We start from the raw sequence: 17,974 nt of genomic DNA on the forward strand, positions 1-17,974 counted from the left end.
GTAAAACACAAAAATAATGAAAAATCACTCACACTACACCAAACTCATATGACTTTACTGCTTTAGTGGAAGAAAAGAGGAGAAATTTAGATTTCAGTTTAATCATTGTTGATGTTGATGTGTTTTGTTTCATGAGTGAAAGTAAACACACAAATGTTAAAGCAGTACATTAATGATTTCTCCTCGTTTCTAAATTAAATCTGTTAAATTAGTTGTATAACGTTTGTATAATGTAAATCTGTAATGCTTGTTTACTACCAGCAGAGGGAGAAAAACATCAAGCGATTGATCGTCTTGTCGGTGACGTCACAGGTTTAAAGCGAAAGTAAAAAGTTTCCATCCGCCATTTTATAGAGATGGGATGAGTTGGTTCGTCACCGCACCGATCATCAAACGGATTAATATAAGGTTTATGAAATCAGATTCAGGTATTGTCTCGTGTGTAGTTGATGTTAAAGCTGGAGGATTTTGAGGACGTGAATCCAGACAGATTGTAAGTTCAGGTGTCACGAGACGCTTTTCACTTCATGTTTCTCTAAAACATCGATTTATTGTTTGATATGTATTTGATAGTTTCTTAAAAAAAAACATTAATAGCGTTATCTATTGAATGTTTTGCGCTGTATGTGACACTTAGCGATATTTATGTTAACATAGTGTTCATGTGAGGTAATTTGGGTGTTCACGGTTTGGTCCGTTATCCGGATGCGCGCCCATGTTGGAGATACTGGGATGTAAACAACATCATGGATTGCATGGTTAAAGTACTATTTTAGACGTTGTCCTCCTAATTTATGATGTCGAAACCACAGAAAAAGATTGTGGAAGTTGCTAAATCATACAGAGAATGACTTGATAAGCAGTAAAGGGCGCAATATAAACTACATTTATTAGGTGGTAAAGATCCGTGCGAGCTGGCTTTTTGGTTGTGGACTGAGAATGTTGACAACATTTGTGTTTGTTCTTTCCATTTCTTAATATCTTAAGTAACTTTGTAGTGTAATAGTATGCACTCTTATTGATACTACGTTGCTGTTTGTAAAATACTTTTACACATTTTTTGTAAAATGTTACTTCTATTATTTATTTCTAAAGTGGCCCTATATTCGCGATGTCCGGATAAGAAATAACATTTGTGGGTTGGGAAAAACAAGCGCCTTCTTTCCTCTTTTTTTTTTTGCACTCTTCTACTTGATTTGTAATAATTTTTGGCAGTCAGTAGTACTCCAAATGTTTTTCCTGGTCCGACCGATTAGTACAGCCCAAAACATGACAGTAATTAATCATTTTCAGAAGCAAAAATGTGTTCAGTGTCATTGTTTACGCTCAGAATCGCAAATAAGGTCGACTCCCGGATTGTGAAACCTTTTGATGACGCAGTTGTTTTTTCAACACTCAGGATTAATTTATCTGAAGTATAATGTCCGTTTATTCACTTTGATTTTAAGTTTATTGTGTCTGAATGTTATTTTCATTCAGTATCAGTTGTGGAGATCAGATTGATCAGATTCACCTCTGCAGCTCCATCATGGATCAAACACAAACATCAACACATGAAGATTTTTCTCCAGGATGCAGGTACTTTATAGAAACACTTTATTAAATAACATTTATATATTATGGTTACATATTTATGTGCTGTTTTAAATTATGTTCATCTTTAAAAATATTAGTAATGTAAAGTATTAAATCTGTTGTTATAGTTCAGTTTATCAGAAGAGATCAGATTCAGAGTTCAGCTGTGTGTCTATAGACCGTTTCAGCAGTAACAACATAAACAAGCGGCTGCACGTAACTTCCGGTAAACTCCGCTAATAATAAATAACAACAAAGTTCTTTAAACGTAGTTTATTTATATAACAAGCAAAAAAAACAACACATAGATTACCTAGGAAACCAATACTTTTGTTATTTTCGACGAGGCATTTGTTCAAGAGATCAATTTAGCAACTAGTCAGACCTTAAAAAAAAACGAAACCGGAAGTAAGGTTAGGATCCAGACGTGTATCACGTGCGTCCGATGAAACCGTCTATAAAGGGTGATGTGTCTATGAATCCAGCATTGTACTTTAATAATGGATTCACATCTCTTGCTCTCAGGTATAAAAACACAACATGTGATTATACAGGGCTCTAGAATGCGACCTAATTTCTCAATGGTGTGACTTATAAAATCTTAGGTAGCACTGGTGCAACCAGCCGTTCAAAGGAATAGAGTCTCCACAACTCTGCAAGTCTCTCTGTGGTTCAACAACAGACACACATTAGGCCCATGTTGTGGTCTAAACCAATCAGAGATAAAGGCGGACCCCTCCCTTTGATTGGTTGTAGTCCAGATATTACTGTGTTTGTGTGTACGTTTGAATAATGCGTGTGTGCTGTAGTCAGACAGAGGTCAGTCGCCCAGGCCCGTCAGATAAACAAAGTGGATGTAGCCGCGGATAATGAGAGAAGATGAAAAGAACGATTGACAACTTTTTGTTTAGAATGTTAAGTTAAGGACTGACCTGTCTGAAGATCATAACCAATGCTCAGACATGGACCAGTCAACCTCCTGTCATATCAGCCCAGGTAATGAGCCATATACAATCTAGGGTGAGCCAGTTCTTATGTAAACCTGGTGTATAGCAGTGATGTCGCGTGCACCCAATTTATAGAAAAAAGCCAGGACCGCTGTTTTTATTATAATCCTATACCCCCCTTATTCTAAACTTTTCGACGTTTGCTGTATCCCGATTACCGCCCTGCCAGACTCTTAAATAGAGAAATAAATTAATAAATAATTTGCTTGTTCACTCATTCATAAATAATTCCCCATCCTAATTTTCTCCAAGGGTTAAGTTTCATGCACAAATAGCATTAAAATCTATAGAACATGATGATTACGTCTTTCTTTAGTAAAAAAAATAATGAAATAAATAAGCCTACACAAAATGTGTTTCACTTAAATAATTAGCAAATTAACAAAACAATTTCAAAAGTAGCCTAGCTTATTTGAGTTTGTTATTTTTTGTGACACGCTCCAAAACCGATGCAGCACAAAACAATGTTTTTTATTTTAAAAGTACAATATTTTGTTATTATTGTGAGTGTACACAAAAAGTACACCATTTACAGTTTTGAATGTTGTTTTGCTTTTATCTGCATGACCATAATTTAAAGGTGCAGTGTGTAAATGTTAGCTGCATCTAGTGGTGAGGTTGCGAATTGCAACCAACAGCTTAATCCACTGCTCACCCCTCGCTTTTGAAACACATAGAAAAGCTACGGTAGCCGCCACCAGACAAACATGTCATCGCCGGAGACAACTTAGTAAAAAAAGTTTGTCCATTAAGGGCTTTTGTGGAAACATGGCGGCAAAAAATGGTGACTTCCATTTAAGGGGACCCTCTGTGTATGTAGATAAAAAACGTCTCATTCTAAGGTAATAAACACATAATGGTTTATTATGAAAGGTCTTTATACACCCCTAATAATATAGGTTTGTATATTATTTTGCATTTCGGTCAAGAGATCTTTCTAAAAATGACACACTGCACCTTTAAGGTAATTTAAGGTGCAAGCTCATCTTGCGTATCACCGGCGTGGGTTTACGGAGGGCAGGATGGCAAAAAAAAGACATTAAGGTTTTTAGTTAACATATTACTTGACTTTTTGGACATCCATTTGGAATCACTGCACTCATATCATCAAATTATGAGGTAATTGTAAATTTAAATAAAAGTGCAGTACTTATGAGTGCTCAAACACTGCTGACCACTCAGCTGTCAATCTGCTGACACTCACAAAGCTTCACATTAAATGATAAGATATTTGTCCAATCATGACCCTGTGTTTATTTCTGTTCACGCTTTCTGCAGATTGTTAAAGGTTTCTACTTACTGCGCGATTTGTGGTGTGGCTGCGTCATCTTTGTCAAACTTTCCTCAAAATATCTTCAGTCGTGTTTATCAGAACAAAGACATTTATACAGGTTTATAACACCATAAGAGAGAGAAAATGATGACAGGTTTGGGTGAACTTTAAATATGATGCGGTCAAAAATTTGGGTACAACTAATTTTTGCAAAAAGTTAGTCTAGAGCCCTGTTGTAGCTTTTATATGATGATGTGTTTTGTAAAAGAAATGATAAATTATTCTTATGATTGCAGTGTTTCCCATATATTGGTTTATATGTGGCGTGCCGCCACAGAATCAACACTGGCCGCCACAAATAGATTTTTCATGATTCCCATTTACATTTTATTTTACTATTTAAAACTGCTTAATTCATTGCAGCGAGCGCTCAGCGCGCCTCTGTCCTCCCTCTCTCTTTGTGTGCAGCGCCTAAACAGCGCGTGCCCCCGGCCACCTCCCCTCTCTTTGCAGCGCGCCTCTCTCACATAACAGTGAAAAGTATTTTAACTCCGTGTTCCTCCGTGTACTTTCTCTTTTTCGCATAAACGTCAACAGTCACAGATGTTACTAACAGAGAAGACAGCTCACGGCTGATCAAGTTCGTCGTGAGTGACTTAACAAAAGGTTAGCAGTAGTGTTTCCCCACACATACCCATTCTAATGTGAGCTATCTCCCTATGCGGCATGCCTGTGCACGTGTTCTGTAGTAACAGCAAATTCATATTTCTGAATTTGCACCAAATTGTCTGCGCTATAGGCGATATACAATAAAACTACATGGATTAAAGTTCTCCGTCGTAGCGACGGATTTCCGTCGATTGCAGCGAGTCTACGACGGATTTCCGTCAGTGGCAAAATTATTAAAATACAGGGCTCGAAATTGCGACCATTTTGGTCGCATATGCGACCGAAATTTAATCTGTGCGACCTTAAAATATATTTGGGAGCATTTGTGCGACTGCCCATTTTGTTGTGACGCGAGTTGATTGTGATCCTGCGTGCTGGCGCTGTCCCAGGTTCAGTGTTCTCTCCAACGATACATAACCAATCAAATTTCACCATTAAGTTCTTGCGTTTAATGAAGATCGCAGATTGGCTAATATGAGCGTCAGTCATTCCTTGTTGCCGTGAAGCGTGGAAATGTGAAAAGACGAACGCGTCGCGAGCATGACGAGAGCGAGCCGATTACAGCCAAGGTTACTGTATTTTTTGACGACGATCCGGATTCAAATGTAACTCCACCACCGGAAAATACGAGTTGACGTTAAACCTTTCAGAGAGAGTGGCTTAAAGATTTCGAGTGTCTATGAAAATGTAACTGTTTACTGTAAATCCTGTAAAACAGCGTTAATGGCGGAATCAAAACATTTTAAGCGCCAGACGTACCTTGCTTAAACATGACGAAAGTGCCAAAAACACAAGACGTGTCATGACAAATGTGTTTATTATTGATGGAGACACCGACCTGTCTGTCAAAGTGTGTTTGATGGTGGATGTGCGCATGCGCTGGTGAATGGACATACGACAATGCTGATGGTATGTTTTTGTTGTATTTTTTAAAACATTGCTTATTTAGTAGTAAAAGCATCCTGGTAATGCAGTTATCAATACCAATATATATTAGCCTTCTATATTCGGGTCACTTTTGTAATGTCACAATTAATCAGTGTTTTACGTGTTTGCTAGATTTTCTATGTAATCTTAATCATGTGACCTGTAATTGTTAAATTATTATTGCTGCTATACTATTTCAAACGCATCTGGGTATTAGTTTAGGAATTTATGCAGCAAAAAAATAAAATAGAAGACCAACTTTTAAATGCTGGCCATAGGACGTGTAAAGCCCGGTGGTGGTGTTTTATTTTTAATAAATCTATTTACATTTACATTGTAGTTGTGGTGCTTTTTAATTTTTGGATGGATGCGCCTAAATTTTTGCTGGTGCTCCTAACTCTTTAAAGTTGGGAGCACCAGTGCTACCAAATAAAAAAGTTAATTTTGAGCCCTGAAATATCTTTTCATAAAGATGCCGTGTATTCACCTTGTTAAGTGGAATGTGATCAAAGCCTGGAGTGGAGCCAAATCACGTTCCTCTCTCCACTGTAAGCGTTCTAATCACTACACACGAGATCCACTCCGGGTTTTCTGGCTGTATCTCACGTTAAACTGAGGTAACTTTATTTCTGCTAGCATGGACATACTTGTAATGCAGAAAGGACCCGATGTTTTGGACATCGATAAAGGTGTATAAGACCAATTGAGATTAACTTGGCTGAGCGAAATGAGGAAGATTGGCAAGCTTTCAGTTCGTGGGCTAAGAAATTCAAACAGCAGATCCGTTGCAGATCCGTTCCGGAGCCTATTACCTCAGGGAGGTAATTTACGTGTCTTTGCACAGTAAGCCGAGGGTCCTGTATTTTTGGGGTAATTGATTTGTCTCGTACGTGATAGTTTTTTACTGCTACGCTGATCTAACCACTTGCTGATACAACGAGTTTGTTAAACTCATGGGAAACTTCACGTGGCGCAAAGAATGACATCAAAATCCCGTGAGAGCGAACCGAGAACTCATTAGACGAGACTGCTTCCGAAATGCTCTCGCAGTACTTTGATGTCACCCACCTGTCAATTCTTGCAGTTGCATGTGCGCGTGGTCAGGAAATCTTGACGTTTGTACATGTATCCGCATTTAAAAGCAAGTGATTTTAAATTGAAACAATAACAATAACAACAGTCTTAAATGTGCGCGCTGTTTCTGTATGAGGGGAATAAGCAAGTCGCGCATTCGCTTCTCTTTGAGCTTGTGAGTATTTTTGCCGCTTTATTGGCCTTAAATACACATAAGGTTATGCGTCAAAAATCCCCTCTTTGCAAGTATCCTCAAACACGACCATTTAAGATTTAGGAGAAAGTAAACAGCAGAAAAAAGGGTAAGTTACCTTTTTTGCTTATATCTGTCACTAATGTTAATCAAACAATTAATCTTTCACTGACTAAATCAATTTATACCTTTACTAAGATACATTATTGTTTATTATCCTTATTTCATCACTGACTGTTTATCCTAAGTGAGCTTGAATTTTGTTCTTGTGTAATATACGCACGTTGCGCACAATGCGTTGTTTTAAGTGCATAACATTGCGAAAATAGCACCTCAGCCCTGCCTCTATTGTAAAATAATAATTTGTTGATAAAGGGTACAGTCATTCAATGTAACTGTCACTATGATTACAGGCGTTCTGTGTGAATTGTACACGAGTTTTATTCGAGTTGCTCGTTCAGGGTTTATATTCATACATAATGTTACTGTATTAGAGCTGTGACTGTAAGCTGTTGTGTGAGCTGTACAGACCCTGGATTATTCGTTTATGTGTACTGAATAATATGATATAAACATTTCTGTACCACTTTTAAAAAAGTTGTATTTGTTCACATTATTAAATGCATTATATAACATGAACAAACTATGAAAAATATAGAGTATATGAAGAGTTTGGTTCCAAAACGCAATAAATCCTTTTTGACAAATTTCGGTAAAAACGTGTTTTCTATACCAAGAAAGTGACAAGATGAAAACCACTATTTTCTGTTACAAACTTTCACACAGCATTTTTAGGTTATAAAAACATAAATTCAAATCCATAACTTGATTTTCAAAGATTTATTATAAAAATGAATTCTTTGTTCACAAAATGCAATAAATCCATGTATAATCAATGTATAAATGTGCATTAATCTTTACCATTTTATATTTATTTAGTTGACTAGTGGTATACAATGATTAAAAAATAAACATTAATAGCATTAACCAAAACACTTACTTTGTTATATTAAGAACACTGTCATTGCTGCAGTTATACTTGATGTTGTCTCTTTACATTTTTCACAGCGATCAGCTCTAAAATGTTTTGGTCCTGCTCGATTTTCGTTGACTTTGAGTAAAATAGTGTAAAGTTTTTCATAAGATCCTCTGGGGTCAATGTTTTAGCATGAGAAGCTTGATGCTGTCTGGAGAACAAGCAACCGAGTGCCTCTCGCGGAAATTATTAGATGTTGATGGCTTACGTTTCTTTCCCGTCACAGAAAACCATCACAGGTTTAGCAATGCAATTAAAGTATTATTTTGTTTTGTTTGTTGATCACAAAGTACAAAGTAGATGAGGAAAATTAGGATTCCGTGTACTCAGCGTGCCGCCATGTTTGTTTACATTGCTTGAACGGTGGGCTGTAATATCAGGAATGGATTTATTGCGTTCTGTAAAAAAGGAGGAGTGGCGTTTGTCGCATTTTGGGAAAAAAGGGAGAAAAGATGACAGAATATCACGGCGGGTATTGGATTTTGCGTAAAATTAATTATTTACTTTTAACTACTGACCTGATATAATACTGATTTTGGCAGTAACTCATTTTTTTCAAAAATGGCGTTTATCGCGTTTTGGAACCAAACTCTTCATATAAGCATTTATTAATTCATGTTTATGTCATTAAAGTAATTGATGTTAGTTCATGGTGCATAAAACTAATGTTAACAGTTCCAACCTTGATTTAAAAAAAATGTATAAGTAAATGCCAAAATTAATAAGATTTACAATTAATAAATAATTAAGATTCATTAAAGGTTGTGATATTCATATTTATTTTTATATTAGTGAGTTATTTAGCGGTTTCACCTTTATCTGAAATGCCCTGCAAACTACATCTTACAGAATCAATTTTTTTAGATTGTCACAAGTAGATAAACATGACGGGATAACGTTTTTAACTGTTAGTGCAGGAGTCAGAAGTGTTTTGTTTTAGACAGATATTAAAGGTAATGGTTCAATTAAAGGACTGTGTTAAAAGTAAAGCTGTAAATGAACAAACTATTAATAAACCTATCATATGTTGTAATTAAGTGTTAACACTGTTTATTCACAAAAAAACATACTCGCACTGCTGCTGCATTTCATAGTGACAGTTGGCAACCCTATAAATGCCACAGTAGACTTCAATATGGCATTAATGGCAAAAAACCATCTCCCCTTAGAATGCTATTGGTGTCGCCTATTAACAAGGAATATGACGTGGCCTGAAAAAAATTTCAGTCAGAAGAATTTTTTTCACTTTAATCCATGAAACTACCACTCGTATTTAAAGTAAAAAAGTGCTCATAACACAACAACACTGATGAGAAGAGCAACATCAGTACAGCCTCAATGTAAATGTATGATGATTTTTTCAGACGATGTTGCGTTTTTAGCAGCAGTTAAAGAAAGAGCTGATTGAATTAAACAAAGAGTTACTGGGTCGTGGGTGGTTACTGGTTCTTGTTTTGTCACTATTTTATAGACAACAGAACAAATAATATGTAAAAATAGCATTCAGTTAAGATGCAATATAATGTGAAGGATGAAAGAGTAAAACACGAAGCAATGATGTCACATACATGCTAATCAGCGTGTGACGTCATCAACGCCACAGTATCTCAAAATCCTGTGGGAAACACTGCTTATGATTGTGTTTAGTAAATGTTATCTTCATTATTATACAGCACATGTTCACACAGAGACACATCTGTACAAGTTCTCAGTTAAATTGTTTAACTGGATTATTGTTGTGTGTTATAGTTCAGATAATCAGAAGAGATCAGATCCAGAGTTCAGTTGTGTGTCTATGAAGAGTCATCGGTCTATGGATCCGCAGAGGAACTTTAAGAATGAATCAACATCTCCTGCTGTCAGGTATAAAACACTGTGAAACATGATTATAGCTTTATATGATGATGTGTTTTATAAAAGAGATGATAATTATTCTTGTGATTGTGTTTAGTAGGGCTGTTGCGGTAACCGCATTACCGCATGACCGCGCTACTGACAAGCCCAACCGCATGGAAAAAAAGCAACCGCAACAACCGCGCCTTTCACGTTAAATTCATGAAACTATATGCCGCCTTGTTTTTCACGTCATGCAGTACATGTATAATAAAGGCCAAATAGATTGTCAAGAGTTAAGAGAGTAGGCCAATTTGTTTTTCGTAAATTTAAATAAAAAATGTAATACTTCATATTTCGTTAAATCATAGTGAAAGTGTGAAAAAGTAAAACTGAGATGACAGAATAACTGTGGCGTCGTCTCCCTCTAGATCCAGTTTTAAAGATTAAGGGGGCGTGCACACCAACGCTTTTACGCCCGCGGCCGGCGCATGTTTTCAATTGTTTCCAATGGAAGCTCGGCGTTTTTCAAATAAGCCAGCAGCTAGCAGGTTTTTTCCGCGCTGAAAACCGGCGCTCGGCGGTTTTTCCGCACTCTGCGCTGAGCGTCCAGAGTTGAAAGAGATTCAGGTCTCTCTTGAAAAAGAGGTTTTACATCTCAACGAGATTCATCTGGTAAAATAAAGGTTAAATAAAAAAAAAACTTTGGGAGAAAAGCTCCGCTCGTCAATGTCAGTTTTCACACTGCCGCCCAATCACAGTGGAGGAGGGGCGGGACATTACCACAGCAACCAACCAGCTCGCAGCACAGATACCAAAGCGCTCAGCTGAAGAAAGCTGGCACTCAGCTGAAAAACAGCTGCCATTCGGCGTCCTCAAGGCGTTTTCAGCCGCGTTTAAAAGTTTTGGTGTGTCCAGCCCCGAAAAGTACTTTAATATAACTGATCAACCCAAATAACGCCAAAATATAACTGGATGCTTACCAGCATTAAAACCTCATAAAAAATACTTTTATAGGTTTTTTCTTTGTGCATCTGCAGCGTCCGCTCCGTGGATGCAGCCAATATAACGCCGCGGTTGCTTTTCTGACTGACTGCACACTTGACTTTCACATTTAAATATCCAAGTTTTTCATCAACAGTATCTGCGTGAAACATTATATACATTGATGATCATCCGCCGACTCGACTGTTTCATCACATCCTCTATACACGGAGAGTCTGCTTTATTAACGGCTTTTCCTTTGCTCCGCGTGAGCTAAACGTTTCCGCTTTTTGCTTTTTTACCTGCATATAATTCTACATATTTTCGACAAAGGAAGACACAGGATATAATGTAAGTTATTATAGATAGCATTTAAGCTTGTTCTGAAATGATGACAAATCTTTGTGACTAAACATGACCTCTCCAGCTTAATTTAGCCAAAATAATGATACATTCGTTTTCATACTTTATATATAAACGTTAATTTATCTACTAATGTATTATTAAAATGCCCTAAATTATTATGCATTGCCTTCTGTATTGCATTCGTTTTGTACATTTACAGGTGCACAAATACTGGCTCATTTTAATTTCTTTAAGACACTGCTGTGTTCTGTATTTGCCGATGCTCTGTTAATTTGCGCTTAACAAACCTAAATGATGTTCTTCAATTTATTTTTGTTTTCTCAAAAATATATTTAGCTGTAGTATAGCTTGTGTTAATCTTTTTTTTTCGTAAGGGGGAATACCTGTAGCCTACCCTTCATCTATTAGTTGACCTCATTGTTCTGGATTTAAAAAATAATTTTATTTTAGTAAATGAAGGCTGTAAAACCGCATACCACGCTGGTGAGCCACGCAAAATCACCGCAAGGGAAATTCCTTCACCGCGACAGCCCTAGTGTTTAGTAAATGTTATCTTCATTATTATACAGCACATGTTCACACAGAGACAAATCTGTTAAAGTACTCAGTTAAATTGTTTAACTGGATTATTGTTGTGTGTTATAGATCAATTTATAAGAAGAGAAAGAAATCAAATCCAGAGTTCTGTTGCGTGTCTATGAAGAGTGATGTGTCTATGAAACAACCATTGAACTTTAAGAATGAATCAACATCATCTGCTGTCAGGTATAAACACTCTGAAACACGATTATAGCTTTTATATGATGATGTGTTTTGTTAAAGAGATGATAAATTATTCTTGTGATTGTGTTTAGTAAATGTTATCTTCATTATTATACAGCACATGTTCACACAGAGACAAATCTGTTAAAGTAGTCAGTTAAATTGTTTAACTGGATTATTGTTGTGTTTTATAGATCAGTTTATCAGAAGAGATCAGATCCAGAGTTCAGTTGTGTGTCTATGAAGAGTGATGTGTCTATGCATGATCCAATAAAGTTTAAGAATGAATCAAAATCTCCTGCTGTCAGGTATAAAACACTCTGAAACATGTGATTATGGCTTTTATATGATGATGTGTTTTGTTAAAGAGATGATAAATTATTCTTGTGATTGTGTTTAGTAAATGTTATCTTCATTATTATACAGCACATGTTCACATAGAGAGACACATCTGTACAAACACTCAGTTACAGTCTTTATATATAAAATAGTGTAAATGAAAAAGTCATATGAAAGTTTTATTAGTAGGTTACATTCACAGTAGAGATGGGCATTTTACAGTAATATAATAATCGAATATTTGTATCTTTAAATGACGTTTTTATGTATTGTTAATGGGGGTGTCGTGATTCTCCAAATCCTCGATTCAATTACATTTTTGATTCTAAGGTCACAGTTCAATTCGACAGGTTACTATGCCATTTTTGGACTATACTTATATGAAATATAATATCTGACCTTGAACCCATAGAGTCGTGCTGCCAGTGTAAATATAGGGTACACGCACAAACCTAATAAAATAAAACTTCCTGTCAGTACTTTGCACCTTAAAAACGCGCTTTTATTACCGTGAGACTATACCCCAATAAGTCATGTTTAAATGCTGTTTTCATAACTCTTAAGCAACTGAAATAAGTTGTTGTGAAACTTAAACAGATTTCAGTTCAGAGAAACGACCGGTCCTGTCACAGTCACCGTTCTGCTGTGCACGCTTGCTATGTTCTGATTGAGTTCAGCTGAAGGTGGGAGACGCTTGCTGTTTTTTTTTGTTTCCCATGTAAAGAGCAGCTTACGTTGTTTCTCCTGCATCTGCTATGCTATCTTTTAACTGTCTGTAGCTAGCGAAGTTAGAGGAGGTTGACTCGCAGTACTCAACACGTGTGTTTTTTTGGCTTGGCAAGCCGACCGGACGTGACATGGGGTGACATTATAAATACCTAGGCTGAATCCGAAATCGCATACTTACTGTGTAGGTACTGAATTTCATTGGGTGCCTACTTAACGTGCGCTAAGGCAGTATGTACGTTCGCGTTAAGTATGTACAGCATTCGCAATGTTGACGTTATCATGTGACATATGACGTAGTAGACTTGTTCAAGTTCATGCGGAACCACAAGAACCGACAGGAGATTGACACCACAATACCGCGAGAGCAACTCGAAATCAGAGTTCTCCGTGTGATTTCTGGAATCGCTCTCACGGTACTTTGATGTCATCCAGCTGTTGATTCTTGCAGCGGTGCATGAACTCAAACAAACCTAATAACAGACATGAAAACGTATGTGTGTGTATGAGGGACAGGTGCACTAACACCTGATTGCATCAGTAACTTGATCTGTAACAGTGTTACAGATATATTACACATTATTTTGTAGGGGACAAAATAAGTAAAACAAGCAGATTGTAATTTAATATCTATTGTCAGATGACAGCTTTGCTTGAATACAAACTAGAAAATGCAGGCAATGTGATTATATACATTTTAGTGAAGCAATCTCTTGTATTACTTAAAACGACAGGAAACATGAATAAAAAATGAATGAATAAAACCATCACAATAAATGAAAACGTATTGAAGTGAATCCCATATGAAACAAAACGTTATTCAAATGTATTTTTCTAACAAACTATCACATATTTACTGTCAGCTCAACACAGCTGATAATTCTACAGCTTTATTTTCATGAATCAGCTGAGCACTTTAATTGTGGTATATCCTGGGTCTGTGCGTGAAGTCAGGGTGCTGAGGAACAGACCTGTGTAACGTATAGAAATCACTCGATTGGTTGGTCTCCGGTCGATTGCTTTGCTTTCCCGTGGCATCATGGGAAAGCTGGGATAGAAGTGTCCATCCGATGCACGCTTCAGAATAGGGGCGGACTCAGTAGGGCATCCGGGGATTTCTCGCCTACTGATTTTATGGATACTGAGGATTCGGACGTACTACTCTGTTCACGTGCTGTTTCCCCTACTACATTTTCAGTAAGTAGGCAGTTTCGGACAATGCTTAAGTACACGTTCCTCTGAATCTCTCAAGAAATAGTCCAAAATCCCGGTAATTCTCGCCTACCCTTTTATGTATACTGAGGTTTCGGACATACTATTCGTTCGCCTACTGCTTTTTGCCTACTATGTAGTATGGCAGTATGCGGTTTCGGATTCAGCCCTACTTTATCTTGGAGAAAATACTCCTAAAAGCCCACAAGAGGGTGCAGCACAAAGCCCCAATAATATAAACAAATCATGCACAGCATATTTTTTGTTGAAACGAATGTTATAAACACTAATAAATTAAACACAATTTCTTAAATTCATATGCAAAGGAACAAAAGTGCACATAGATATCTGGAAGTGCAAAATGCCTCAACAGCCAGCGTGTGTAGGCTATTAACACAAACATAGTCAAGAAACTATCCATGTATACATTTACAAATTATTCTATGTACCATACATTAATTAAATTTACAAAAAAATGTACAGAGCCTCAGTCAATACAGAACACAACGGTGTCTTAATGAAATCAAAATTAACCAGTATATTTGTGCACCTGTAAATGTACAAAACGAATGCCATACATAGACAATGCATATTAATATAGGGCATTTTATATAATATATAAGTAGATAAATTTACTTGTTTCTAATAAAGGATGAAAACGAATGAATCTTTATTTAAGCCAAAACAAGTGGGAAAGATCATTAGTAATTTAAATTTTGTCAAGCTTAAACGCTATTCACAACAACTTATATTATATTTTGTGTGTTCCTTGGTTGAAAATATGTAGAAATATATGCGAGTAATAAAGTACAGAACAGAAATGTTTAACTTACGCGCAGAGCGAAGCCGTTAATAAAGCAGACTCTCCATAATTAATAGAGGACGTGCTGAAACAGTCGAGTTGGAAGATGATCATCATGTTTATATTTCACGCAGATAATGTTGATGAAAAACTTGCATATCAAATATCCAGGTGAAAGTCAAGTTTCCAGTCAGTTATAAAAATAAAGCCACCGCGGCGGCGTTACATTGCAACTCTCTCATATGCGGTGTGGGCTCTGTAGATGCACATATGGTTTTAAAGGAGCGGTGAATCAAAAACTCAATTTTAACTTGATAATTTGTTATATAAGAGGTCATCATACTTAAATGAACATCCTGCAAGTTTCAGAACTGAAAACGTCCGTGCTACTGAAATATAACCGTCTTTGGCACCAAGCCAGCTAAACACTCCAGTGAAAAATTTGGAAATCTATGACGTCAAAGTAGAATTGAAACACCTCCCCATAACCAAAAGGACAAGTCTACTTTTGTAGCCCCGCCCACAGCTTCGCGTGACACGTGTGTCTCAGTAAGTAAACATGTCTTTAAAGATTGACAAATTTAACCAAAATGACTTTTTAAATACATTTTTTCTGAGAGACTTTTATTTTGACGCGGTGATCTGTTATGATACCATGGAAACGCATTTCGGTTGTGAAAGAACCGCGTGGGAACAACCATGGGAACAACACAGAAGCTAAATACTTCAATTCGGAGGCTTGGAACTTAACATTAGCAATATGCTTGGATAAAGTTTGCTTTCGAAGAAGTTCCAGCTCGTGTGGGGAGCGTTTGTTAACGTTGTGGACATGGATTCATTTGTAAAGAAGTCGATGCTGGATTTGCAGAGAGACTCAGAAGCACCACTTATATTGGATCTGACAACAATGACACAGCAGTATAATTCACAGTAAGACATTTTACTTTATTTAAGTTACTGCGTTTCACTATTGCTTTGTTAAAAGAGATCGCTTGATATGTCCTGTTGTAACATCCGTGTCTAAACACGTTTGTTGACTGTTTTAATTTACTAAAAACATTAAACGATTAATAAAGGTACAACACTTAACAATACGACTGTAATTTAAAGGTAGAAATATACAAAGTTAGTTATAAGGAAGGATTTATCAACCGCAGTTTAGATTCTGATGCCCGTTTACTGTGTTGTATACGGTAATTTAGGCGAGTTCCGTTTGAAAGGTCAAACACTCAACAAAGCTTATTTTTTATCATATAACTGTGGTATTTAACATTACGTCAATGTAAAAGCAACCTCACAAGCACAATAGAAATATACAAAGTTATTGATAAGGATTTATTAGACGCAGTTTAGATTCGGATGCACGCTTACTGTGTTTTATACGGTAATTTAGTCACGTCGAGTTTTGTTTCTACTTTAATATACGTATTGTCATTTATGTGTATCATGTTTAGCACCCAGAATCTTTTGTGTCTCAAACATATTTGTGTTCGGCTGCTATTTTTATCACATTAATGTTTTTAAAACATTTCCCTACATGTAATGACGGGGAATGAAGCTGTCCAATCATAGCAGTGGGTGTTTACGTTCAGGTCTTCAATGCGGCCCGCCCCTTCAAACGAACCATTTCTCAAGACAGCCACTAATCCATGTTACAAAATAGCGTATTACTTATTGCTTTTGATGTTTTTGAATGTAAAAACAACGCGAAATGCATAAGTAGACATCAATCAACGTCATAAAGCAATAAAATCGACCAATTCACGGCCCCTTTAATGTTGCTAAACAAGCAGCTGAATTATGGCACTTTCGTGTTGATCAGTTATTTTAAACTTTAAAACTGCATTTAGAAGCAGACGACACTAATTCTGTCATCTCAGCTAGTTTCACTTTGCGGATGAATTCCAGTTGATGCTCCAAAAACCAAAGCAGCATCACACAGCCCTTTTAATATGTATTCTGTCCGACTCGTAATCCCCACTGTCTTTTCTTGCTATTTTTCAAATGAATAACGCTGGCTTGCTCCGCATAGTTGCTGAGCCGCTAAAGCTCTGTATAACAATCCGCGTCAGTTACGTCATCATCACGTTGCGTGAGCTTCCTGACACAGGTAAAATTCGAATGCAAAGTTTTACGTTCGAATATGCATATGCATATTTTTTTTACATTCGACGAATAATCGAAATTCGAATTAAAATTTGACAGCCCTAATAGTCAGATGTCCGTTTATCCCTGCAGGCTTTGGCTGTCGCTTCCAGTTTAGGATTCTAAAATATGTATCCACGACGCCGCTGTCCATATACGGTACAAAGCTTGGGTGGTTGGTACAAACGTTTATATCCTGATCTGATGCAGATATTTCATAGGCACAGAGCGAGAGTACTGGCACTACTAGTCCGTCCATGCTCGTGCCAGTCTGGGCTCCTCTACGCAGCAGAGGCCGAGGCTGCGCCCCCTCCCAGGCTTCTGGCCGCAGCTCTCCGCTGTATTGTATTGTACTGATCTGGCTCGCTCCACATCGTCTGTTAGCTTAGCATAAAGATGGCGACTGATTGTTCTTTAAATGAGGAATGAGTGTTTGTAGTCCTACACCCTCTACAAAGATACAGCAGTTCCTTCTTTCAATGACGCAAAATTACGATTTTTACATCATTGAAAGAAGGAAGTGCAACACTGAAATCTTTATTTCTCCCGTCTCAGGGGAAACTGTGGGAACGATGCACGACCATTTAAAAACATGACTGGGGTTCTAATGATACAAAGCTTAATGCAAATCGGTGAAGTGTCCCTTTTAATTTTCATTTTTTTTCACAATTAATAGAAGGCTTATCATTAGGAAATATCCACAACAAGATTAGCTTATATTCTGAATATATGTGTTTTTAAGTTGAAAACATTGTTTTCATTCTTAAAAAAAATCGCCTGCATAAAAATATCATTAAAACCTCACACGGAGTGAATGCTGAGTCAAATTCTTGGTGTTTCAAGTTGGTCGTTATTACAAATTCAGTTCTGTTTGATCTTACAGAAACCCCAAGCGAAGTTCAAAGTTTAAGAACTTGACATAAAGTACACTATCATCATTTAAATAGACTCCAAACACAAAATAAGAGCCTGGGGTGAATGAAAAAACATAAGACTGCACAGTCAGCATATGAATATCTTCTTTAGTTTGACATGTTTTTGTGAAGAAAGA

At 36.9% G+C, this 17,974-nt stretch overlaps 1 protein-coding gene across 1 annotated transcript in view; it reads left to right on the forward strand.

The window, feature by feature from the left end:
- Window positions 1-252: 252 nt before the first annotated feature.
- Window positions 253-17,974, forward strand: part of LOC141361720 (protein NLRC3-like) — a 60,733-nt gene continuing 43,011 nt past the window's right edge. Inside the window, exons 1-3 of the mRNA XM_073863415.1 lie at window positions 253-493; window positions 1,480-1,578; window positions 9,504-9,617. Coding sequence (XP_073719516.1) covers window positions 450-493; window positions 1,480-1,578; window positions 9,504-9,617 — 257 coding nt within the window. The 5' untranslated portion in view covers window positions 253-449. The remainder of the gene's footprint in view (window positions 494-1,479; window positions 1,579-9,503; window positions 9,618-17,974) is intronic.

Source organism: Misgurnus anguillicaudatus, chromosome 24 (assembly GCF_027580225.2).
Source record: "Misgurnus anguillicaudatus chromosome 24, ASM2758022v2, whole genome shotgun sequence".
Lineage (NCBI taxonomy): Eukaryota > Metazoa > Chordata > Actinopteri > Cypriniformes > Cobitidae > Misgurnus > Misgurnus anguillicaudatus.